This window comes from Carcharhinus amblyrhynchos, unplaced genomic scaffold (assembly GCF_965287045.1).
Source record: "Carcharhinus amblyrhynchos unplaced genomic scaffold, sCarAmb.v2.hapA scaffold_39, whole genome shotgun sequence".
NCBI lineage: Eukaryota > Metazoa > Chordata > Chondrichthyes > Carcharhiniformes > Carcharhinidae > Carcharhinus > Carcharhinus amblyrhynchos.
In genome coordinates this window covers 7,427,468-7,449,407 of record NW_027649780.1, presented here as the reverse complement: position 1 = coordinate 7,449,407, position 21,940 = coordinate 7,427,468, and the positions used below count along the sequence as shown (strand labels likewise).

General features: G+C 43.6%; 1 protein-coding gene, 2 non-coding genes and 1 gene segment (V, D, J or C); 2 read left to right on the top strand and 2 right to left on the bottom strand.

Moving 5' to 3' along the window:
• Positions 1-21,940, bottom strand: part of LOC145363731 (uncharacterized) — a 469,439-nt gene that overhangs the window by 348,853 nt on the left and 98,646 nt on the right. The window lies entirely within an intron of this gene.
• trnan-auu (transfer RNA asparagine (anticodon AUU)) lies at positions 14,677-14,750 on the top strand. Its single transcript has one exon. It is a non-coding gene; the product is annotated as a tRNA-Asn (tRNA).
• On the top strand, positions 16,027-16,098 carry trnae-uuc (transfer RNA glutamic acid (anticodon UUC)). Its single transcript has one exon. It is a non-coding gene; the product is annotated as a tRNA-Glu (tRNA).
• Positions 16,806-17,924, bottom strand: LOC145363587 (T cell receptor alpha variable 38-1-like). The segment is given in 2 exon segments: positions 16,806-17,197; positions 17,879-17,924. Coding segments are annotated over 2 exon segments (438 nt in total).

Genomic DNA, 21,940 nt, shown 5'->3' with positions numbered 1-21,940 from the left:
TAACGACTTAGGACGTGATGTCAGCAGGGAGATTTCTGAGAGGCGCTTCGCATCCTCAGAGTGAAACCAGTATCACTATTACATTGCGATCCTGCCCCTGCCCCTGCAGTAAACGCGCACATGCGGTGAGGCAGCTCCATCTGGCGGCGATTCGAGGTAAATGATTATTTTCTGGAATTCAGAGTAAGAGTAGGCTGCTTGATTGATATGTATAAAACACAAAGGGGTCTTGACAAGGTGGATGTGGACAGGATAGTTCCTCTTCTGGGTGAATCTATAACTAGGAATCTCTGTTTCAAAGTAGGGATTCGCCCATTTAAAATACCTCTGCACCACAGCCTCCTCTAATGTATGTCAGTATTTATAAATACTCATCTGTAGCAATGTCCTTCCTTGGTGTGTCTCTGCATCATTCACTGCTCTCAGGCCGCGTTCATCTTTGTCCCTCAGTTGGATTGTCTCTGTATCATTCTGCGCAATCTCACCCTTGCCTATGTCAATGATTTTTATAGCTCTCTCAAAGTGTGTAGATGCATTGGGTGATATAGGAAGTGTACAGATTAGAGAGTAAGGGCATACTTGCCTGCATAGCACTGTTGATTAAACATTTAAACATGGAGAGTTAGCGAACACTGAGCCGATGCTCTGCTGAGGTCTCATTCAGCCACCTAGCCTTTGAAATTTCGTAGATACTAAGCAGAGGGACCAGACAGTAACAGGGCTGATCCACTAAAGAATCCCTGAAACAGCTCCATGGCTAAACGTCTCAGATATTGCAGCACTGAATATAGGGAGCCATTGAGCTGATGCACAGACTGGGCCACACTCACCTGCACAGGCACATTGCTCAGGTTTTTAACAGGAAGTATGCACAGGGATAGGAAAACATACCTTTCAAGTTATCACCAGTTTACACTTGTATATTGCTCAGACCTGCCTTACAGTCACATTCTTTGACCTGCTGCATTATTTTGATCGCTGCTTATTTCTCGGTTCTCAGATTGAACTGTTTTTAGACATACATTTCTTCCCACCTGTTCTATCTTGTGTTCGCTCCCTCAACCTCATCTTCATCACTCCCTGTGTCAGCCGGAGATATCCCCTACCGCCCGCCCCCTTTTCTATCGTCCCATTCCCGGGTCAAATCTGGCAGTTCCGGAATCCATGAGCTGCTGTCAGGCAGCTTTGAAACATTTTAAAGTCTGAGGAACCTTCATTTGGGGAAACTGATCTTCCCAGACAAACCTGAATTGAAGCAAATAACAATGGGAAACGAAACACAAACTCTTTAACTGGCAGCTGCTTTCTCTCTCTCTTTCGCTGATTAACCTTTCAGTCTGATGGGATTCTGCTGTGTGTTGTCTCAGCCGATCCTGGATTGAATTGGCTGACAGTTTGATCCGAGGTTAATGTGGTTTCCTCGGGGTGTGTGTCTGAGCGGCTGAATCTTTCTGCGATTCTCCACACAAACCTCAACAGACTGGAGCACCCAGTGATAGCTGCAAAGCAGTTTTTGTACGGGGCTGAGACTGATTTCTATCACTGTGAGTCTGAAAGCGCAGTAATAGCGGCCAGCGTCAGTCAGCTGTAGCCTCCAGATGGTTAAAGTAGTTAATTTAGCCGAGGTCTGGAGTTCAGCAGAGAAACGGGATCCAAAACCTTCCCCTCTGTCTTCTTATTCTGTATTCCAGGATTTTTTCAATATAATGAACTGCAAATCTTTCTGTGGCTGCTGTCTGTACCAATATAAGACATATTGACTTGCTGTAGTGCTGTAGGTACATCGGATAGTCAAGCTTTCATCTTCTCTCCCCTCGAAAGACTGCGGCTGAGAAACAGAATCTCCATCACTCGGATCTGGAACGTGTTCAAGAAGAGAAAAAGAATGATGTGTTGGATGTGCTGCTGAAATGATATTAACACTTTACAGTCCAAGCGACAGAACTGGAGTTATGAAATAAAAATAAAGGCGGAATTACTCAGCAGCGACAGGAAACATCACTGGAGAGAAGCAGAGTTAATGTTTTAGATCCAGATAACATTTAACCAGATTGGAGTCATACTTACCGACAAGAAACAGCCCGAACACAATGCAGACAGTGAGGAACTCCATGGCGGCTGCAGAGCCCGGGGCTGTGACTACCTTTAAAACTCCGAGCACTGCCGGAACAGAATCTGTTTTTAACGTCACTTTCTGATCTCAATGTTCCCGTCCAATCAAACAGTCTGAAATCTACCCGTCATAGATGAAGATAAGATTTAAATGAGTTTCAGTGATGGGCTGAAGCTCTTTAACCAACTGTGTTAAATGTCTGAAAGTGGAGATAGTCACTGAGTGAGTACAGTGTGTGGTGTGAGGGAAGAATCAGCTTTGCTGACAAAGCCATACAGAAGGAGGCCATTCGGTCCATCGAGTCTGAACCTACCTCAATCCTGAACCGAGCACACCAAAGATATTCGGGTTTGGTTGATTGGCCACGCTAAATTTCCCCTTAATGTCAGAAGGATTAGGAGCTAAATGTGTGGGGTTCTGGGGCTAGCACAGGACCTGGGTGGGATTGTTGCCGGTGCAGGCTTGATAGGCCAAATGTCCTCCTTCTGCACTGTAGGGATTCTATCCAATGATTCAACCCCACCCAGGCTCCATCCCAGTAGCGCCACATATTTACCCTGCTAACTCCCTGTCGCTAGGGTCAACTTGTCATTGCCAACCAACCTAACCCGCATATCTTCGGACTGTGAGAGGAAACAGGAGCACCTGGAGGAAACTCACGCAGACACGGGCAGTCTCCTCACAGACAGTCACCCGAGACTGAAATCGAACCCGGGTCCCTGGCGCTGTGAGGCAGCGATGTTAATCACTGTGCCACAGTGACGCCGCTGTGGGGTTTCTCAACCCCACTCTCCCACCCCGTCACCATAATCTTTGATCCCTTCACCAATCAGGAATCTATCTATCTCTGTCTTGAATAAACTCAATGACCGAGCCTCCACAGCTTTCTGAGGCAAGGAATTCCACAGATTCACCACCCTCTGGCTGAAGAAATTCCTCCATATCTAGATTCAAACGGGCCGTCATTTTACTCTGAGGCTGTGCGCTCGGATCCTTGTCTCTCTTACTAATGGTAACATCTTCCTCGCACCCACTCTATCCAGGCCTTTCAGTATTCTGTAAGTTTCAAAGACATCTCCCCTCATCCCTGTAATCTCCTTCGAATACAAACCCAGAGTCCCCGGATGGCTGCAGTTTTATTTGATCGGTTTAAATCTCTCACGTTGAATGTTTTTGTTATTCTTTATGTCGGCTTGTGACGGCTTCTCAAGAACATTAATCTCATTGTCATGTGCGTGACTTGTTCACACTGAACTCTTCTTTCTGAATGGTAGATTTCCTAGGGTTGTGACTATGAATAAAACAATACATGGATTTGGATGCAGATCCCCTGAGAGACACAAATGCAGCAACAAAGAAACATACAAGCTAAGAAATGGTGATAAACGAATGGAAAGGTAGTGAGTGAATCAAAGGCCGATATAGCGATAGAAGAAGAAGGATAGGTAGAAAGGAACAGGTGGAGATGCAGAGAGATAAACACGAGGAAAGGAAATGACAGAAATGAGGCAGTGACAGGGAGATAAATAGTAGGCCGACATTGAGATAAATAAGGGAGAGACGGGGACAGCAAGGGAAATGGATGAACATACGGTGAATCAAACGGGTCAGAGCGGCACCGTGGCGCATTGGTCAGCACTGATGCATCACAGCGGCAGCCAGCCGGGCTCAATCTGAACCTCGGATCACTGTCGGTGTGGAGTCTGCACCTTCTCCCCGTGTCTGCGTGGTTTCTCCGGGTGCTCCGGTTTCCTCCCACAGTCTAAAAACGTGCTGGTTAAGTGCAATGGTCATGCTAAATTCTCCCTCAGTGTACCCGAACAGGTACCAGAGTGTGGCAAAGAGGACATTTTCACGGTAACTTCATTGCAGTGTTAATGGAAACACACTTGTGACAGTAAGTAAATAAAGTATAAACTAGACGGGAACAGTTGCAGATCTGTAGACATACTACAGAGGGAGACAAAGAGAGACAAAAGAACAGACGGCAACAGAAACAGAGCTAAACACTTGAGTACAATTTGAAACCCAATAGCCTAATTCCAACCAGGAATTCCAGAAAGGGAAAGAAAAACAACATAATTTAGAACGTGATACCAACAAGATTTCCGAGAGCCTCTTGATACCCTGAGAACCAAACCAGTCGCACAATCAGAATGTGATCCTTCCCGTACCCTCTGCAGTAAACAAACAAAGGCAGGGAGGCGGCTCCATCTGGCGGCGATCTGTGGTAAAGTGTTATTTGCTGAAACAGCACCAAAATATCAGATTATGAAAGGACTTTATTGCATTAGTTTTAACTTTAGTTTTATGGATTAGTTTCACAAGTCGGCATAAATCACACTGAATTAAGGTACTGTGAAAATCCCGCAGTCGCCTCACTCGGGTGCCTGATCGGGTACACGAAGGGAAAATTTAGCATGGCCAATGCATCTAACCTGCACGTGTTTTGGACTGTGGGAGAAACCGGAGCACCCGGAGGAAACACACGCAGACACGGGGAAAATGTGCACAAACCACACAGACAGTAACCCAATTCAGGAATCAAAACCGGGTCCCCAGCGCTATGAGGCAGCAGTGCTAACCACTGTGCCGCTATGTTGGATTATTCTTGTTAATACTTTTACTGTTGCAGTGTAATGTAGTGCAGTTGAAACTATACATGAGAGAAAACCTCAACTTTATTTTAGTTGCTGGCGATTTGCGTTACTAAATTAAGAGTGGTTATAAATGCTCGTTTTAAATAGTATGAAGTCATCAAGATTCTGATAAAATACCTACTCTAAAATAACAACACAAGATGTAAATATGAATCTGGATTCACAATCATTCCTTATATTATTTAGTTATTTGAATTTAAAGCTTTCCATCATAATATTTCTCCTCAAATTCTGGTTATTAACTTTAACTACTATTGCTGCTCCAATATAATGAATCATTTGGTGGACTCGTTGAAACGGAAGAGTGGGAGAAATCAGATGTCTGACGCCCTGAACTTTAGGGTAAATGGGAGGAAGAGTCGAGCAAGTGTAAAGACAGAGACGGTCGGAAACAAGGCAAAGGAAGATAGACGCACAGAGGCGGAATGACAGAGCGAGAAAGACAGACCCCAAACGAAGAGACAACCGGAAAACCCGAGAAATTCAGGGAGAAAGAGAAACTCAGAATTTATTACTCCAGAGCTAACAGTGATTGGTGCTCAACGCTCATCGGTTCAGAGAGAGAACCAATCCTGTCGCTGGGAAATGCCCCTTAATTTCGGAGTAAGTGACGTTTCCGCTGACATGCATTTCCGCTTTAATATCAGAAGTGTCAACATATTTCAAATATTACCTAATTTGAGCCGAATCCTAAACCAGACACCATGTACTCCTCATTTTGGTTACTGATAATAATGGTCTTGCTGCCCGGTGAGTCAATAAGTTCTGACAAAGCGTCATCCGGACTCGAAACGTTATCTCTGTTCTCCCTCTCTCACATGTTGTCAGATCTGCTCAAAATTTGCAGCATTTTCTTTTTTGAGTCAATGTTTAAACGAGCACTGCCTATTCCATGGGGTCTCTTGGCTCCCAGCTATTGAATAATTTCTGTGTTTTGTTACAGGGACAAATGCTGAAGATTCAGTGTCTCAAGATCAATCTGAATTAAGAATTATGGAAGGACAGAACATAACCTTGGAGTGTAGATACTCAACTACTGGTTCTCGGCCCCTGGTCTGGTATATCCAATATCCCAGGGTAGCTCCGAGGTATTTGATGAAGATATATAGCTCGGGCAAAACCGATAAGTCTCCGGATTTCCCAGATAGATTCTCGGCTGCTTTACACAAAGGAAACAACACTGTTCCTTTAACTATTGCCAACATTCTTCTGTCTGACACCGCCGTGTATTTCTGTGCCGTGGAGCACACACTGGTGCAGAGATATAGCGAGCCCCGAGCAAAAACCCCAGACTGGGAGTTCTAGTTCGTGGTCCGCAGAGGGCGCTCTCACACCGATAAACAGAAACAGCAATTCAGCCTCAAGAGTGAATGTCACCGGATCATAAGCAAAATATCAAAACAAAGCCCAACACTGAACATGAACAGCTGAGGCGCAGTTGGTTTTTAGCTTATAACTATGCTAAAAATGCATTTATGGTTAGTTAACTCATCCTCAGTCTTTTGCTAATATTTCCTTCCATGAGTGAATTATTCCCCATCTTCACTCTTCGTTTCGCGGTCGATTTGATCAAATCAAATGGTCTATTTGATCAAGAGTGTTTTGCTCGCTAAGTCATCAGTTATGTAACATACACATGTCACAAGGTTGACATAGAATCATTTAAAACAATCGCTGAGAACAAGGCACCATCAATGCTCATTCTTATTTTGAATGAATGTCAAATGTTTCCTGACGTGTTTTGCAACTTTACAATACCCGGAACCAGTAACATCAATACCACCCCTGTCCCTAACTATATAGCGATATTCCTAATAAGCACGCTGAATATAACTCAGTTTAGAATGTTTCTGTTCACTGAAAACCACGTATCCACCTACAGGACTAAAAACACAACAGGAAACACATGTAAGTGAGGTGAGAAGATTCTATCACATTATAGCAGATTAATGAGAGTGCGGATTGGAACGAAACGTTTCTGGCTTCAATGTCCCTTTTACAGAGCGGCCAGTGACAATGTTGTAGGGCAACAATTGTGTTCTATGGGGGTGGTGAGGGAGCGTGGGGTGGGGGTGGGGGTTCGGGCAGGCAATTGTGACATGAACACGTTTAATCTAATTTCCAAATCATGCTTAAGAGTTGAAAAAACACTCAAATAGTATTAATTCAGATTTGAATTTGCATTTTGGATCTGAGACATTAATTCTGTCACTTAGTTAGTGACAGAAGGAGATTTTTTTTAAGTTTCACCTATGATATTACATGGAGTGATTTTGTTTTATTCTGGCATTGTCTAATCTAAATCCTGCTGAACTCAAAGGAAGTCTTGCTCATGTCTGCCGACAACCGGTGAGATAAACAACAGCAGCAGCATCGTTCAGGCAGCCAAACATCTCTCCATTTCTATGTGGAGAAATTGGACTCAGAAGAGTTAATCAGAAGAAGGAGTTTGTGACGAATCATAGAATCATAGAAATTCAATCCTTACCGTCCAGGAGTGAGACATGCGGCTCATCGAGTCTGCACACAATCGCACCCAGGCCCTATTCAGTAACTGTACATATTAACCCCGCTAATCCCCTGACACGAAGGTTAACTTAGCATGGCCAATTTTTTGACAATTGACTTGTTCACACGTGGCCCGAAAGAAAAGCAGCTGCAGATCAAGAATCCACATCCTGACACCGGAAGAACGGAGTCTGATTCTAGCCAAACAGATCGCAGAAAACCCAAGGGTCTGAAACTTTATTTGGTGCATCTTACATCTGCAAAATATTGATTCAATACAGAATCTTCTGCTGTGAGCTGTGCTCCGTATTCTTACTGACATTGTTATTATATCACACGGTGCAAATGAAACTGTTCCTTATCATTCTGGTGGTGCTAACTTGTAAGCGCAGGATATTTATTCCAGAACTTGTGGAGCTATTTATTTATATTAATTTTGCTCCAGTGTCTCACTGTATGATTTCTTTTTTATAGATCGGTGTCGCTCGGACCAAGTTTCACAAACTCCCACGACGAGAACAGTTCAGAGCGGGGATTCTGTGCAGATAAACTGCAGTTATGATATGTCCAGCATTAATGGAATGTATTGGTACAGGCAAAAACCCGGTCAGGGACTGGAGTTCATAATAAGCAGAATCTCGAATGGCAAAGTGAGAAAGGACCGGTTCGAATTGGAACTCTCCACTGCGGGAAAACGGGGCCAGTTGGTTATTGAAAACACGGAGAGCGCTGATGCCGCTCTGTATCACTGTGCGATAGAGCCCACACTGAGAGGAAAGACGCTAGTCACTGTACAAAAACCTCACGCCTGTTTTCAGCGGCAGCAATCCTACAAACAGCACACTGCAGGCAATACGTGCCAGAACTAGAGCAAGAAATGGAGCATGTGAGCGGGATTGCCCTGGACTTTGCAATTCCTGACAGCGACTTTGCTTTTCTCAGACATTTTGATATTACTCATCCGATTGAAGAAACAGTCGCTCAGTGAGTGTAGACTTTATGGTGAGGAAATCATTCATATTCTTTAATTTAAGGATGATACTTCACTGTCTCACTGTATTATTTGATTTATTTTATAGCAATCGAGTGGGTTAGATGGTGGTGGGTGGGTGGGGTGGGAGCTCTCCTGAGAAAGAGATACCCAATATTAAGCAATAGAATGAATAGGTTCAGACAGAGTCTGTATCATATGACGCATGCTGTGTCTGTAACTCTGCAGACGGAAACACTTTTGGGGCAGAAGTTGCCCCTCCCACTGCGCTGCAGGTCCAACAAACCCCGGACGAGAGAATAACATGCCCAATAACAGAAGGCAATCAATATGGGTCAGAGCGACAACAGCAAAGATTGCTGACAATGCTGCTGTTATTTCTTCATATTTTCAATTCAGAGCAGCGAAGAGTTTGTAAGCAGTGCGCCCCCTGACGGAAGTTCTGAAACTTTCAATGTTGGGATAACGAGCGAAGTATAAATTTATCAATGGGGCAGTTTCCAGTGCCCGGGTTTTAGGAAATACGTTTCAGAAAATTCAGCCGTTTATATATCTCATAAATACTAAACTTCTGTTACTCGTAGGACTTAGACGTCGCTGGCTGGCCAGCATTTATCGCCCATCCTTAGTTGCCCTTCGACGGCAGTTGAGAGTCAACCACATTGTTGTGGCTCTGGAATCACATGCAGACCAGACCAGGTAAGGGCGGCAGATTTCCTTCCCGAAAGGACATGAGTGAATCAGATGAGTTTTCAGACAATGGTTTCATGGTCACCAGTAAATTCTGAATTCTGGGTCTCCCGAACACGAACTGAGTTTCTGGATTAATAGTATCGCGATAATATCACGGAGCCACCCCCTCTTTATTTATGATATCACCTGATTTTTACTCTGTCTATTACGCTCGGTACTTTTCAATCTCGATCTCTATTTCAACAACTTCCTCATTTTCTGTCCACTCCTCCTACAATAACTGAAATTTCCTCTGTCCTGTTTTCCAATCACTCAGTCTAGTTTACATGCTCCCTCTTTCCTCTTCACCATTTCTGTTTTCAACTCTCTTCATTTCTGACAGAATTTTAATAATTAGATTCTATATTTTATTTTCAGTTGTGTCATTTCCTTTTTTGACTATTTTAAAATAATCCCATCACTCCCTCTGCCGACACTGCAGACACACAGAGTGGCTCTCACAATCGATGCAGGTTTTTGTATGGGACCCCCCTGTGTTTGTTACACTGTGGCTCAGGGCACAGAGATAGGTGGCGGTGTCTGTAACTCTGGCGTCTCTCACAGTCAGGGCACTGAATTTGAAGCCTTTCCCGATTGAGGCAGTGATCCTCTCGCTTTGATCGGTTTCTGTTCTGGCCATCACCAGATGCTGGGGTGGCTGATTCGGGGACTGTCTGTACCAATACAAGCTGTTAAACGCAGTGGCTGTGGTGCAGTTGATGGATATGGTTTCCTCTTCGGTGACAACCTCCCACCGAGGGAGCTGTATCACCTCATCTGCTCCAGTCACTCCCGTGAAGATCAGAGTGAAAAGCAGCAAAGAGAATCTGTAAATTGGGAGCATTTTTCAGATCATATGAAATTCCTGCTCAAGCAATTGCCCAAGGAGTTCAGTTTAGAATTAGGATATGTACATAATATTCACACGAAATAACAAGGAACCAAAAACCCGCTCCAGTTGCAACTGTGGCGTCTCTCTGTCGAACTAATGAAAGAAGCTGAGACTCGAGCTTTATCCGCTCACGGATGCCGATTCTACTGGAATCAGAGATGGAGAATTGAAACCGGAATAAATAAACCCCATCGGCAACCCCATGTTTCCGGTTACAAATCTCGTCCCACGTGTCTAACTAGGAAACCATTCTCCCTATCAGAACACTGACTGAACCCAGCTCGGGGTGGATCTATTCACTGGCTGCCGGCTCACCAGCTACTAACCCCACAGCACCACCGCGGACACAGGGAAATACAGTGAGAGCATCCCGAGGCAAAATATACAGGGTCAAGTTTCAAACGGATGTTTTCAAATATCTAATTCCCCTTTTACAGAACAGGCAAAGGAAATGCTCAACATTTGTGTTGTTTGGGGAATATTCGCAACAAGTAATTGTGAACCGAACACATTTCATATTTACTTTAATTTTACAAACGTGATTTAAAATGAAATTTTAAGTATTCAGTCGGTCTGATTTATTTCTGTTTGAGCAGGTTTTTCAGATCTGAGTCATGGAGATTCAGTCACCCTGTCGCTACCCTCAGAATTAAAGACTGAAGAAGAAACGTTGAGTTTAATCTGTACCTATGATATTACAATGATCAACTACATTTTATCCTGGTACCGGCAACACTCAGAGAAACAGCGTCTATTTATATTGAGGAAAAATTCGATATTTGTTGAAGATATAACAAATCTTGTTAAAAGCCGTTTCTCTGGAGAGCTTCAGACATCGAGTAAATTCACCAGTTTGACTATCTCTGGTCTGCAGCTGACTGACGCTGCCGTGTATCACTGCGCTTTCAGCCTCATCGTCATGGAAAGCAGTCTGACTGATGTACAAAACCTGCCTTGAACTATAGGTTGAAACCGTGTCTGCTGCACAGAATCGTGGGCAGATGCAGCCACAATGTAACAGTCAGCCAGGCAAGAATCCTCATTAACCTGGGATCAGCCTTCACCCAAGTGTTTCCAGTATCCGGCCAATTCAGTCTGTGAGATCAGTCAGTGGTGAGTTGGTTGATATTCAAGGAAACACCTCGAGCCAGGCTGCTTTCAGCACCTCGATAGACACAGCAGCTGCAGATTCCGGCTTGCTCATAGTAACAAAAACATTCCAGCCTGAAGGAAACATTCTGAAGCTCACTGGTCATTGGGAGAATTCTATTCTCAATGTTTATTTTAGAGATCACAGTCACTTCCTTGTGAAATCTCTTCATTGTGGATACACTTCCTCCGAAGCAGCAACACTCTCATCGGACCAAATAAACACAGAAAATAGGTCGCCGGAAAATGCCTTGTAAACCTGATGGCGATTGAATTGCTGAATATTCGACAGACACGGGGACTGGATCAAATGACAATTACGAAACAAAGTAGATCAAATAAATTTAAGAACATCAGCGATAGTCCAACGGCGAGTTGAAATTAACCAATACAATTTCTCAAATGTTCCTTACCTCTTGTTGAGGTTGTGTTTTGCTCTGATATTTTAGGAAGGCATCTGTGATTCTCCCTGTGGAGAGTGAATTATTCTTTCCGTTTATCAGTGCGAGAGCGCCCTCTGGTGGTACCTTACTGTGAGGGTTTTGTCCGGGAACCGTTCTATCTCTGCAGCAGTGTGGACTGAATGGCACAGAAATGCACAGCGCTGTCGGAGTGAAGAGCACTGGCTTAGTTGAAAGAGCAGTTTTGTTTCCTTTGTGCAAACAGCAGAAAGTCTGGTAAATCTTGAGACGAATCTCCCGCGCTGCATCCTCATTGAATATTTCGGACCTTTTCCGGTATACCGGATGTACCAGAGCAGAGTTGGTTCACGGTTGGTTATTGACTAACAATAATCCGGTATTGTGCTCTGTCCTTCCTGAATTGTTAATTCAGAAGGAGCCTGGGATAATGAATCATCGCTATTGGTTCCTATAACACAAAGACAGAGTGTTCCAAAAGTCAGAAATTAAACACAATTCCTGGATAACACGTTGACTGAACAGAGACTCGATGTGGAGATGCCGGCGTTGCACTGGGGTAAACACAGTAAGAAGTCTCACAACGCCAGGTTAAAGTCCAACAGGTTTACCTGGTAGCAAACGTCACTAGCTTTCGGGGCTTTTCCCCTTCGTCAGGTGTCTCGCCAGACAACAAGACCATTATTACCAGTAAGGAATAAGGGGGACACATGGTAATTCCTTTACAGATCGACAGAAAAATACAGGTTATTCTCGATTTGTTGATTCTTCTAGTATAATATTAAGTTTAGAACATAGAGCATAGAACACTACAGCACAAACAGGCCCTTCGGCCCATGAGTTGCACCGATCACATCAATACCTACCTATTCATAGACCTATCTATAACCCCCAATCCCATTAAATCCCACATACTCATCCAGAAGTCTTTTAAAAGACACCAGCGAGTTCGCCTCCACCACCACTGACAGCAGCCGATGCCATTCACTCACCACCCTCTGAGTGAAAAACTTACCCCTAACATCACTTCTGTACTTGCCTCCCCGCACCTTAAATCTGTGTCCCCAGATCAGAATGTGGCTTCATTCAGAAAGTTTAACCCAGATCAGAATGTGGCTTCATTTACTCAGAAACTGAGGTTGTTTTTCAGGGATACGTCTAGCTGTTCTGTGAGTGCTGATCGAAGTGACGCACCATTAAATGGGAATCGGAAATAATTATCTAGTCTGATTGCTTCTTTCTGACATTTTCTGGGTTTCTGCCTCCCTTTTCTTGTTTCTGTCTCTGTCAGTTGCTCTCTCTGACACTCTTCTCGAAGTGCCATGAAAATGCGGAGTTTAGAAAATCTAACTTGTCTCAGAACCTTATGAAAAAAATCCTCTCAAGAAGTATTCTGTTAATAGCAGCAAACATATTTCTGTATTTTACAGATAAGTTTGAAATTACAACGGTTAGGCAAAATACTTAATTTAGTGGGAATCAGGGCAAAATCAATTCCCTCTGCATGCGGCACAATAACAGTTGCAATCTGCAGTTTCATGTTGATTTGAATTCGTTTTATTCATTCTTTATGCCGTGCACATTGGATAAACAGAATGAACTATCAAGATACAGAACAAGGAAAGCATTTCTTCCTTCTTTATAGTCATCTAAAATGAAGTGTGTGTTACTCGGCATAATAATAATTATCTGATTACATGATTATACATCGATGTGAGAATCCTGTCACTTTTTCGATCGCGCTGGCAAATTACTTTTTCCAAACCATTTATTTTGCTCGGACCAACACAAACAGACACCAACTTCAATAAAAGTAATTGAAAAATATTAATCTCAGTTTTTTTGCCCATTAATGTTATATCGCCCAGGAATCATTAACAAGTTAAGCTCCAAAGACCTTAGTGCATCAAAGTGCAGCAACGTTTTTCTACTGTACGTTTGGATGGAATGAACATCTGATAACTACATCAGTTGTGTACATTAATCCCTAAATGCAATCTCCAGGCAATATCTCACATAGGCAATTGCGAACAATGTTCGCATACAGTGGATGGTAACAAAAGGGCAAATGCGCCACCCGACCTCCTGCTGCAAACTTTCATCCCTGACAACGATATTCAATATTCACACTTCAGCAACCGGGTCCCAGGTCCAGCTGTCGAGTGACTGAACCTCTCTGAGACTCACAAAGGCCGGCGCCTGCAGTAAGTGAAAGCCGCCAGCAGATGGTAATATTGCATTATTTTCGTCACAGGACAGTGAAACTCCCGTTTCAACTCACAGTTAGATTTTCCGAATATCAGTTTGACTGGAATAATGCCTTTCCCACACTACCACCTCTATGGCAAAGGAAACTAACAAAGTGCAATAAATGCTTGATTCGACATCGAAGCCCACACTCGGTAAAAATATGTTTTAAATGGCATCTCCTCCACCAGTGGCCCAGAGTGAGGGGGAATTGCTATTAGTTTCACCCTGTGTGAGCTAACCATTATTTGGAGAGGTTCATGATCAAAAATACCATTCCAATAAATCTCCTGCCCAACACCAATTTTAGGCAGAGCAAGACTGCTTTGAGATAAAGACATAAAACACATACGTGTTTAAATTGTGAAAAGTGAGTTATACATATTGGCCCAGAAACATGGGGGAGAATTATAATTTTTCATTTTTGAAAATGTGACTGTGGGATATTTTAACTTTGCATCAGAGAGCGCGATCTAGATGGTGGTTTAGTATCTCATCCAGTGAAGCAGCACCTCGGATAGATTTGATTTGATTTGCTTTCTTATTGTCAAATGTATTAACATAAACTGAAAACTATTGTTGTTTGCGCGCTATACAGAGAAAGCGTAAGTACATGGAGAAGGACAGGAGAGAGAGCAGAATGTGGTGGAACATTCATAGCTGAGGTATCGAGAAAGGTCAATTTTGTGCGAGGTAGTTCCATTTAAAAGCCTGATGGCAGCAGGGAAGCAGCTGTTCCTGAAGCGGTTGGTACATGAACTCAAACATTTGTATTTCTCCTGACGGTAGAAGATGGAGAAAGGGAATAACGGACACACTACAGCAGTGTTGCGGGATCAACGGAACTAAAGAGACTTGTATAGAATTGTAAACAGTGCGGTCATGCTGCAGTTCTGGAACGGGTTTTGCAGAAATCGAATTGTGGTTATTGACACACTAGAAGATATGTAATTGCTACTGTCTCAGTGTCTGTGGCGCAATTGGTCAGCGCGTTCGGCTATTAACCGAAAAGTTGGTGGTTCGAGCCCGCCCAGGAACGGAATTTTACTATCTTTTCACCATCAGCATTCATAGGCAAACAGTTGCGGGTTGTCAATGGGTCTATGGGCGTCAATAAAATAATGCTCTCAATTGTCACTGCTGTCTAATGTTACCAACATTATTTAATGATGAACGACTTCAAACATATTACATATAACATTGTATACACGCTTCCATTATACCATTAAACTTAAAAATTACAATCGAATCATGAACTTGTGGCTAAGCATTTGCTCCAATTCCATATCCCTGTTTCCATTCATTCCTGGATAGATCATAAATCTGTCTAACCCAAACTGAATTGTGTTCAGTGATGGAGCATCTGCAACCCCCTGGAGTAGAGAATACCGAAGATTCACCAGCCTTTGAGTGAAGGAATTTTTCCTCATCGCAGTCCGAAATCATTAGCGCTTTATCTTGAGATTGTGCCCCCATGTTTTAGATTCCCGGATCAGGAAAAATAATGTCTCAGCTTTTCAATGCTGTCTATTCTTTCTCGTTAAGCTGTTGAAATTTTCCAGCGTTTTCTGCTTTTGATTCAGATTCCAGCGTTGTCAGATTTTATTCTGTCTAAAATGCGGGGATGCAAACTGCACACACTATTCCAAATGTGGTCTCAACAAAACCCTGAATTACTGTAACAAGATTTAAACACTTCAAAACATAACTCCGTGCTCATGGCTGGAAAGAGAGTGTGACAGTGGATAATTCGCACAGAGTACATTTCTGTAATCAGTAACTGGACCAGGAAGGTGATATATTTCTGTCTCTTTGTACTGTCATCTTTAAACTCCATCTCCTCTCAATGCCGTGTGTCATATATTCGCTTTCCCTGCTTTCCAGGCAAAGCTCGGGTTCACCAACTATTTGTGTCTTATCAAGCAGCTAATTGACCCTGGGAGCTGGACAGCTCCCAGATGAGAGGCAGCGACAGAAACAGAAAGAGAAGTGACATGATAGTGTTTCATAATGATTTGTGTCAGTTGCTCTCCGTGATGAATGCCTGCAGTGTTACCCTGTAAGTTTCACAGAGGCCGCAGTGATGAGTTTGTTGGGGGTTGGAAACTGCAAGTGTCACATGAGCAGCTCACTGTCTATTTCATGTTCCAGCTAAGAGGATTCGCTGCTTTCATTGGCTGAAGCAGTCACTTGTGTGTGATATAAACACGACAATTTGAAGGATAAAGTTGCATTTGGTGAACAAAAACTCCGAATCAATATAAAAAGCAGGTAATTCATGGATAAATTAATATTTTAAAGAGAATGGCTCAGCTTCCCTGGTGGTCTAGTGGTCAGGGTTCGGCGCTTTCACCGCCGCGGCCCGGGTTCGATTCCCGGTCAGGGAATGTAGATTTATTGCTGCACAACAATTCTGCGTGACTTCCAGTTCTGTCGGAATCAGTACCAGGAAGATTTCCTGGTTAAGCAAGGCAGGGCCTGCTGTAATCGAAACAAGGAGATTGTTTCGTAAATGAATACATGAAACATAATTTACAATAGGAAAATAGAGTAAAGTTCAGTGCATCATTTACACTGAACAACGCAATATTTACTGACAAGATAGTTTTGTGTAATCTGTTGAATTGCTTGTAAAAATAATTCCTGAGCAATTCTGTTCTGAATGGAACTGAACATTACAGGTAGAAATTCTGAACTCTTCCACAAGGTGGCAGCAAGGCTCAGAACTTACTGCTTTTTAGCGGTATGTTTGGTTAATATTTCCACACCTCTGTAACAGTGAGGGACAATTAACACGTTTCATTTAATTATCAACATTTTCACCGGGCGTAAGCCTGTTTCCATTGCAGATTGATATTTTAAACAGTGTTACTTTCCGTTTACCCTGTTTCACTGCATCGACAGAGCTAGTTTCAGGAAACTAACGGGAGTTTGTGTTGTGACTGGTGGGCAGCCAGTTTTGCAGCCACGACGTGAATGCAATAATCAGGCAGAAAGAATGTTCGGTTTGTGCCGTTTCTGATGGCATTTCTGCTAATTGTTCTCTGGGTCTTTGTGCACAGGAACCTATTCCTTATCAGTGTGTGACTGGCTGTTATAAACAGCCCTCAGCAGACAGCAGCTGTGACCCAGAAACCTGCGGCAGTTTTTGTACGAGAATTTCACTCGTTCTCATCACTGTGAGACTCTGCGCACAGTAATAGACCGCGGTGTCAGACAACCGCAGCTCCGAGATTGTCAGTCGGTACAACCTGTCTGACTGGTGGACTCGATCTGAAAACCGGGTCCGAGCGAAATCGGCTTTGAATTCATACTTGTCGGTCGGGTCGCGGCCGACGGCAAACTCAGGCTGTCTGCCTGGGTACTGACGGTACCAGAATAAATAATAAGCATCGGCGGTAAAGGTGCAGCTTAAAGTGACATATTTTCCCTCTGGCGGTGTGAGTGAGGATTCCCGCTGAGTAACAGAGTCTCCATCGCTGTGATCTGGAATATACAGTTAAAAAAGTGAAATAATCAACTGAACTGAAATGTGACTATTAGTGGTTAGTATTACATACAAAAAGTTGGAGTACAGACCTTAGAAAAAACTTTTTACAAAATTGACTTGTCTGTTTTACATCCTAGAGAGGGCAATTCACCTTACTTCGTCTCAATCTCTCAGAATTTTCATCCATTTCTTTCTCCAACATCTCTTTATTTAGCTTCCCTTGTGGTAGTTACAGAATATAAAGACACTTTGTTTATGGAGGTCTATCCACAAAACCCTTTTGCATCTCTTTGCATCATTGTATTTATCATAATCAATGATCCAGAAGTGAAAAGAACTCGGCAGCACTAACCTATTAACCACCTTTCAATCACACTTGAATCACCTTCAATCACATTAATCCCCTTTCAATCACATCTGGCAAGCGGTCCCTCCAGCCTCGCTTTGCGAGATAAAATAATCTCAGCCAGCACAATTATTTCTGATAGCAAGCTCACGCCAATTGCCATATCACCTTCTTAAAGATTCTTTCTCATTTTCTCCTGCGTCCTTACATTATTTCCTAACACTCCTCATGTGGTCTGACCAAGTTTCGATACAAGTGTTAAATAGACTATTTACTTTCCAAATCTAATTCTCTGAAATTAATCTTCGTTTAAAAGTTTTAAATTTCTTACCGGCACAGAAACCTGCCCAGAGCAGAGCGAGAATGGGGATCCGCATCGCTGCTGCTGTGTCAGAAAGGTGCAGAATAGAGAACTGTAAAAGAGCTAATGTCACCTCCTGCAGGACAACACAGACTCAGAGCAGCCACAGTTCTGATGTCACTTCCTCAGGATATCACACGGATGGAGCTGTGGGAGTTGCCTCTCACCACCCCGATGTTTCTTAACCAGGGCTACGTGTTTATATAGGGGAACGCAAGCGTGAATGCCATATCCTACTCATCAGAGCGTAAGGTTTCTGAGTGTAGGCAGCTGGATCTCAAAGAAATATAAGCGGGAAAATCAAAGCAATATTTTTGTGAGGCGCTTGATGAAGATTCCGTTTAGTATTGAATAATTTTCTGCCTCTAACAAAGTTGGCACGAGCCTATTGGTCGGCAGAATGGAATAAAGATTAGCGACACTTGCTACAGAGAGGCAACGTTATGTAATTTTTCAATGTTGCTTTGTTTCTGAGTTCAGTTCCTTGTAGATAAATCCTACTTGTGACAACACTACCCAGACTGTTCTGTGCTGTTCTCACACCGACCCTTCTTACTTGTCATTTTTATTGGAGATGTTGTTAACTTTATCAATGATTGCTACTCCAATATAATGAGTAATTTGGTGGACTCTTTGAAATGGGAGAATGGGAGAAATTGGATTGTCTCAACCCTAAACTTTAGGAAAAAGGGGAGAAAGCGAAAAAGGTAGAGCATGTGTGAAGACAGAGACGGTCAGAAGCAGAGCAAAGGGAGATAGAGAAACCGAGGCGGAATGACAGAACAAGGTACATAAGTCCCAAACGACGAGAGAGCCGGAGAACCAGAGAGGAACAAGGAGAAAGTGAAACTCAGAATTTATTAGCCCAGACTTGTGACACTAATAAGTAAACATAGGCTTAAAACTAATGCAGTAACGTCCTTCCATATTCTGAGAATTCGGTGGTTTTCCAGAAAATAATAAATTACCTCAGATCGCCGCCAGATGGAGCTGCCTCACTGCATGTGCGTGTTTACTGCAGGGGCAGGAGAAGGATCACAATGTAATAGTGATACTGGTTTCATTCTGAGGGTGTTTTGGGGGTTCTCGGAAATCTCCCTGCTGGCATCACGTTCTAAATTAAGTTATTTTTCTTTCCCTTTCTGGAATTCTGATTGGATTTAGGCCATTGATTTTCAAGTTGGACACAATTATTTCTGTCACTGTCTATCTCTGTTTCTCTTGTCATCAGTTCGTTTGCTTCTCTTTGTGTCTCCCTCTGTATTATCTCTACATATCTGTGACTGTTCCCTTCACCGTATCATCATATATTTCCTTCCCGTCTCTCCCTCACTTACCTCAATGTCTGTCCCGCTATTTCTCACCCTGTCACAACGTCATTTCTATCATTCCCTATTCTCCTGCTTATCTCTCCGCCTCTCCAGCTGTTCATCTCTACTCATCTCTCTCCTTCGATCATTGTATCGGCCTTTGATTCACTCACTGCCTTTCTATTCGTTTATCTTCATTTGTTAGCTTGGATGTTTCGGGTTGCTGCATTTGTTTCTCTCAGGGGATCTGCACCTAAGTCCGCTGTTGTGCAATTATTTGAAGTCACAACACGACGAAATCTACCGTTCAGAACGAAACGTTCAGTGTTAACAGGTCACGCACATGACAATGAGATTAATATTCTTCAGAAGCCGTCGCAAAGCTATATAAAATTCAACATGAGTGATTGAAACCGATCAAATAAAACTTCCACCATCTGAAGCCTCTGGGTCTGTACTCGATGCTGTTTAGAGGGATGTGGGGGGTCTCTTTGAAACTTACAAAATACCGAAAGGTCTGGATGGAGTGGGCGTGGGGAAGATGTTTCCATTAGTAGGGGAGACAGGGATCCGAGGGCACCGCCTCAGAATAAAGGGACGCCTATTAGAATCGAGATATAGAGGAATCTCTTCAGGGCGATGGTGGTGAATCTATGGAATTCCTTTCCACAGAAAACTGTGGAGGACAGATCATTGGGTGTATTTAAGACAGGTAGTTAGGCTTCTGCTTGGGGAAGGGACCAAAGATTATGGGATCGAGCTACGAAATTGGGGTAGAGAAACCCCACAGGAGCGATATTGTGGCACAGTGATTACCACTGCTGCCTCACAGCGCCAGGGACCCGGGTTCGATTTCAGCCTCGGGTGACTGTCTGTGTGGAGTCTGCACGTTCTCCCCGTGTCTGTGTGGGTTTCCTCCGGATGTTCCTGTTTCCTCCCACAGTCCAAAGATACGCGGTTAAGATTGATAGTCCATGACAAATTGACCCTTGTGTTAGGGAGTTAGCGTGGTAAATATGTGGCATTACAGGAATAGGCTTGGGTGGGATTGAATCATAGAATACCATCCCTACAGTGCAGGAGGAGGCCATTTGGCCCATCGAGCCTGCACCGACAATAATCCCACCCAGGTCCTGTGCTAGCCCCATAACCCCATACTTTTACCTTCTAATCCCCCTGACATTAAGGAGCAATTTACCGTGGCTAATCAACCTAATCAACATCTTTGGAGTGTTCGGTTCAGGATTGTGGCCGGTTCAGGCTCGATGGGCCGAATGGCCTCCTTGTGCACTGTAGGGATTCTATGATTCTGCGGGATTTTAAACATATCGGCCATGATTGAATGGTGGAATAGGCACGTTGGGCCGAATGGCTTAATTCTGCTCCTATCTCTTATGGCCTTGTCAGTGAAGCTGATTCTTCCCTCTCACCACACACTGTACCCACTCAGTCATAAGAACATAAGAAATAGGAGCAGGAGTAGGCCATCTAGCCCTTTGAGCCTGCCCCGCCATTCAATAAGATCATGGCTGATCTGAAGTGGCTCAGCTCCACCTGAGCCTCAGAGTCACTGAGTCTCGGATATGTAATAGTGAAGGTCAAAGAGCTTCAGCCCATCACTGAAACTCATTGAAATCTTATCTCAATCTATGACGGGTAGATTGCAAATTGTTGATTGGACGGGAAGTTTGAGATCAGAAAGTGACTGTAAAAACAGATTCTGTTCCGGCAGTGCTTGGAGTTTTAAAGGTAGTCACAGCCCCGGGCTGTGCAGCCGCCATGGAGTTCCTCACTGTCTGCATTGTGTTCGGGCTGTTTCTTATCAGTAAGGATGACTCCAATCTGGTTAAATTTTATCGCGATCAGAACCTTTAGCTCTGCTTCTCCCCAGTGGTGGTTCTTGACCCTGCTGTGTATTTCCACCATCATTTGTTTTTATTTTGTAACTCCAGTTATGTCGCGGTGAATATAAAGTGTTCATATTATTTCAGCAGCTCGTCCAACACTTAGATTTTTTTTTCTTCTTGAACACATGTTATAGATCCGAGTGATGGAGATTTTGTTTCTCAGCCGCAGTCTTTCGAGGGGAGAGAAGGTGAAACGGTGATTATCCGATGTACCTACAACACTACAGCAAACGGCTATGTCTTACATCGGTACAGACAGCAGCCACAGAAGGATTTGCAGTTCATTATATGGAAAACCTCCGGGGGTGCACAAGAGAGAGGGGAAGGTTTTGGATCCCGTTTCTTTGCTGGTCTCCAGGCCTCGCATAAATTAACTACTTTAACCATCTGGAGGCCACAGCTGACTGACGCTGGCCGCTATTACTGCGCTTTCAGACTCACAGTGATAGAAAGCAGTCTCAGCCCCGTACAAAAACTGCCTTGCAGCTATCATTGCGTGCTTCGGTCTGTTGAGGTTTGTGTGGAGAATCGCAGAAACTAACAGCCAGATTGAGCAGCGGCGCTGACAGCCGCTCTGACACAACCCAGAGGAAACCACATTAACCTCGGATTTCCAGAAGGCATTTGACAAAGTGCCGCGCCAAAGACTGTTACATAAGATAAAGGTGCACAGTGTTACGGGTAATGTATTAGCGTGGATAGAGGATTGGTTAACGATCAACTGGGGGTAAATGGGTGTTTTACTGGTTGGCGATCAGTGACTAATGGTGTGCCTCAGGGATCACTTTGGGACCGCAATTGTTTACGATTTACAT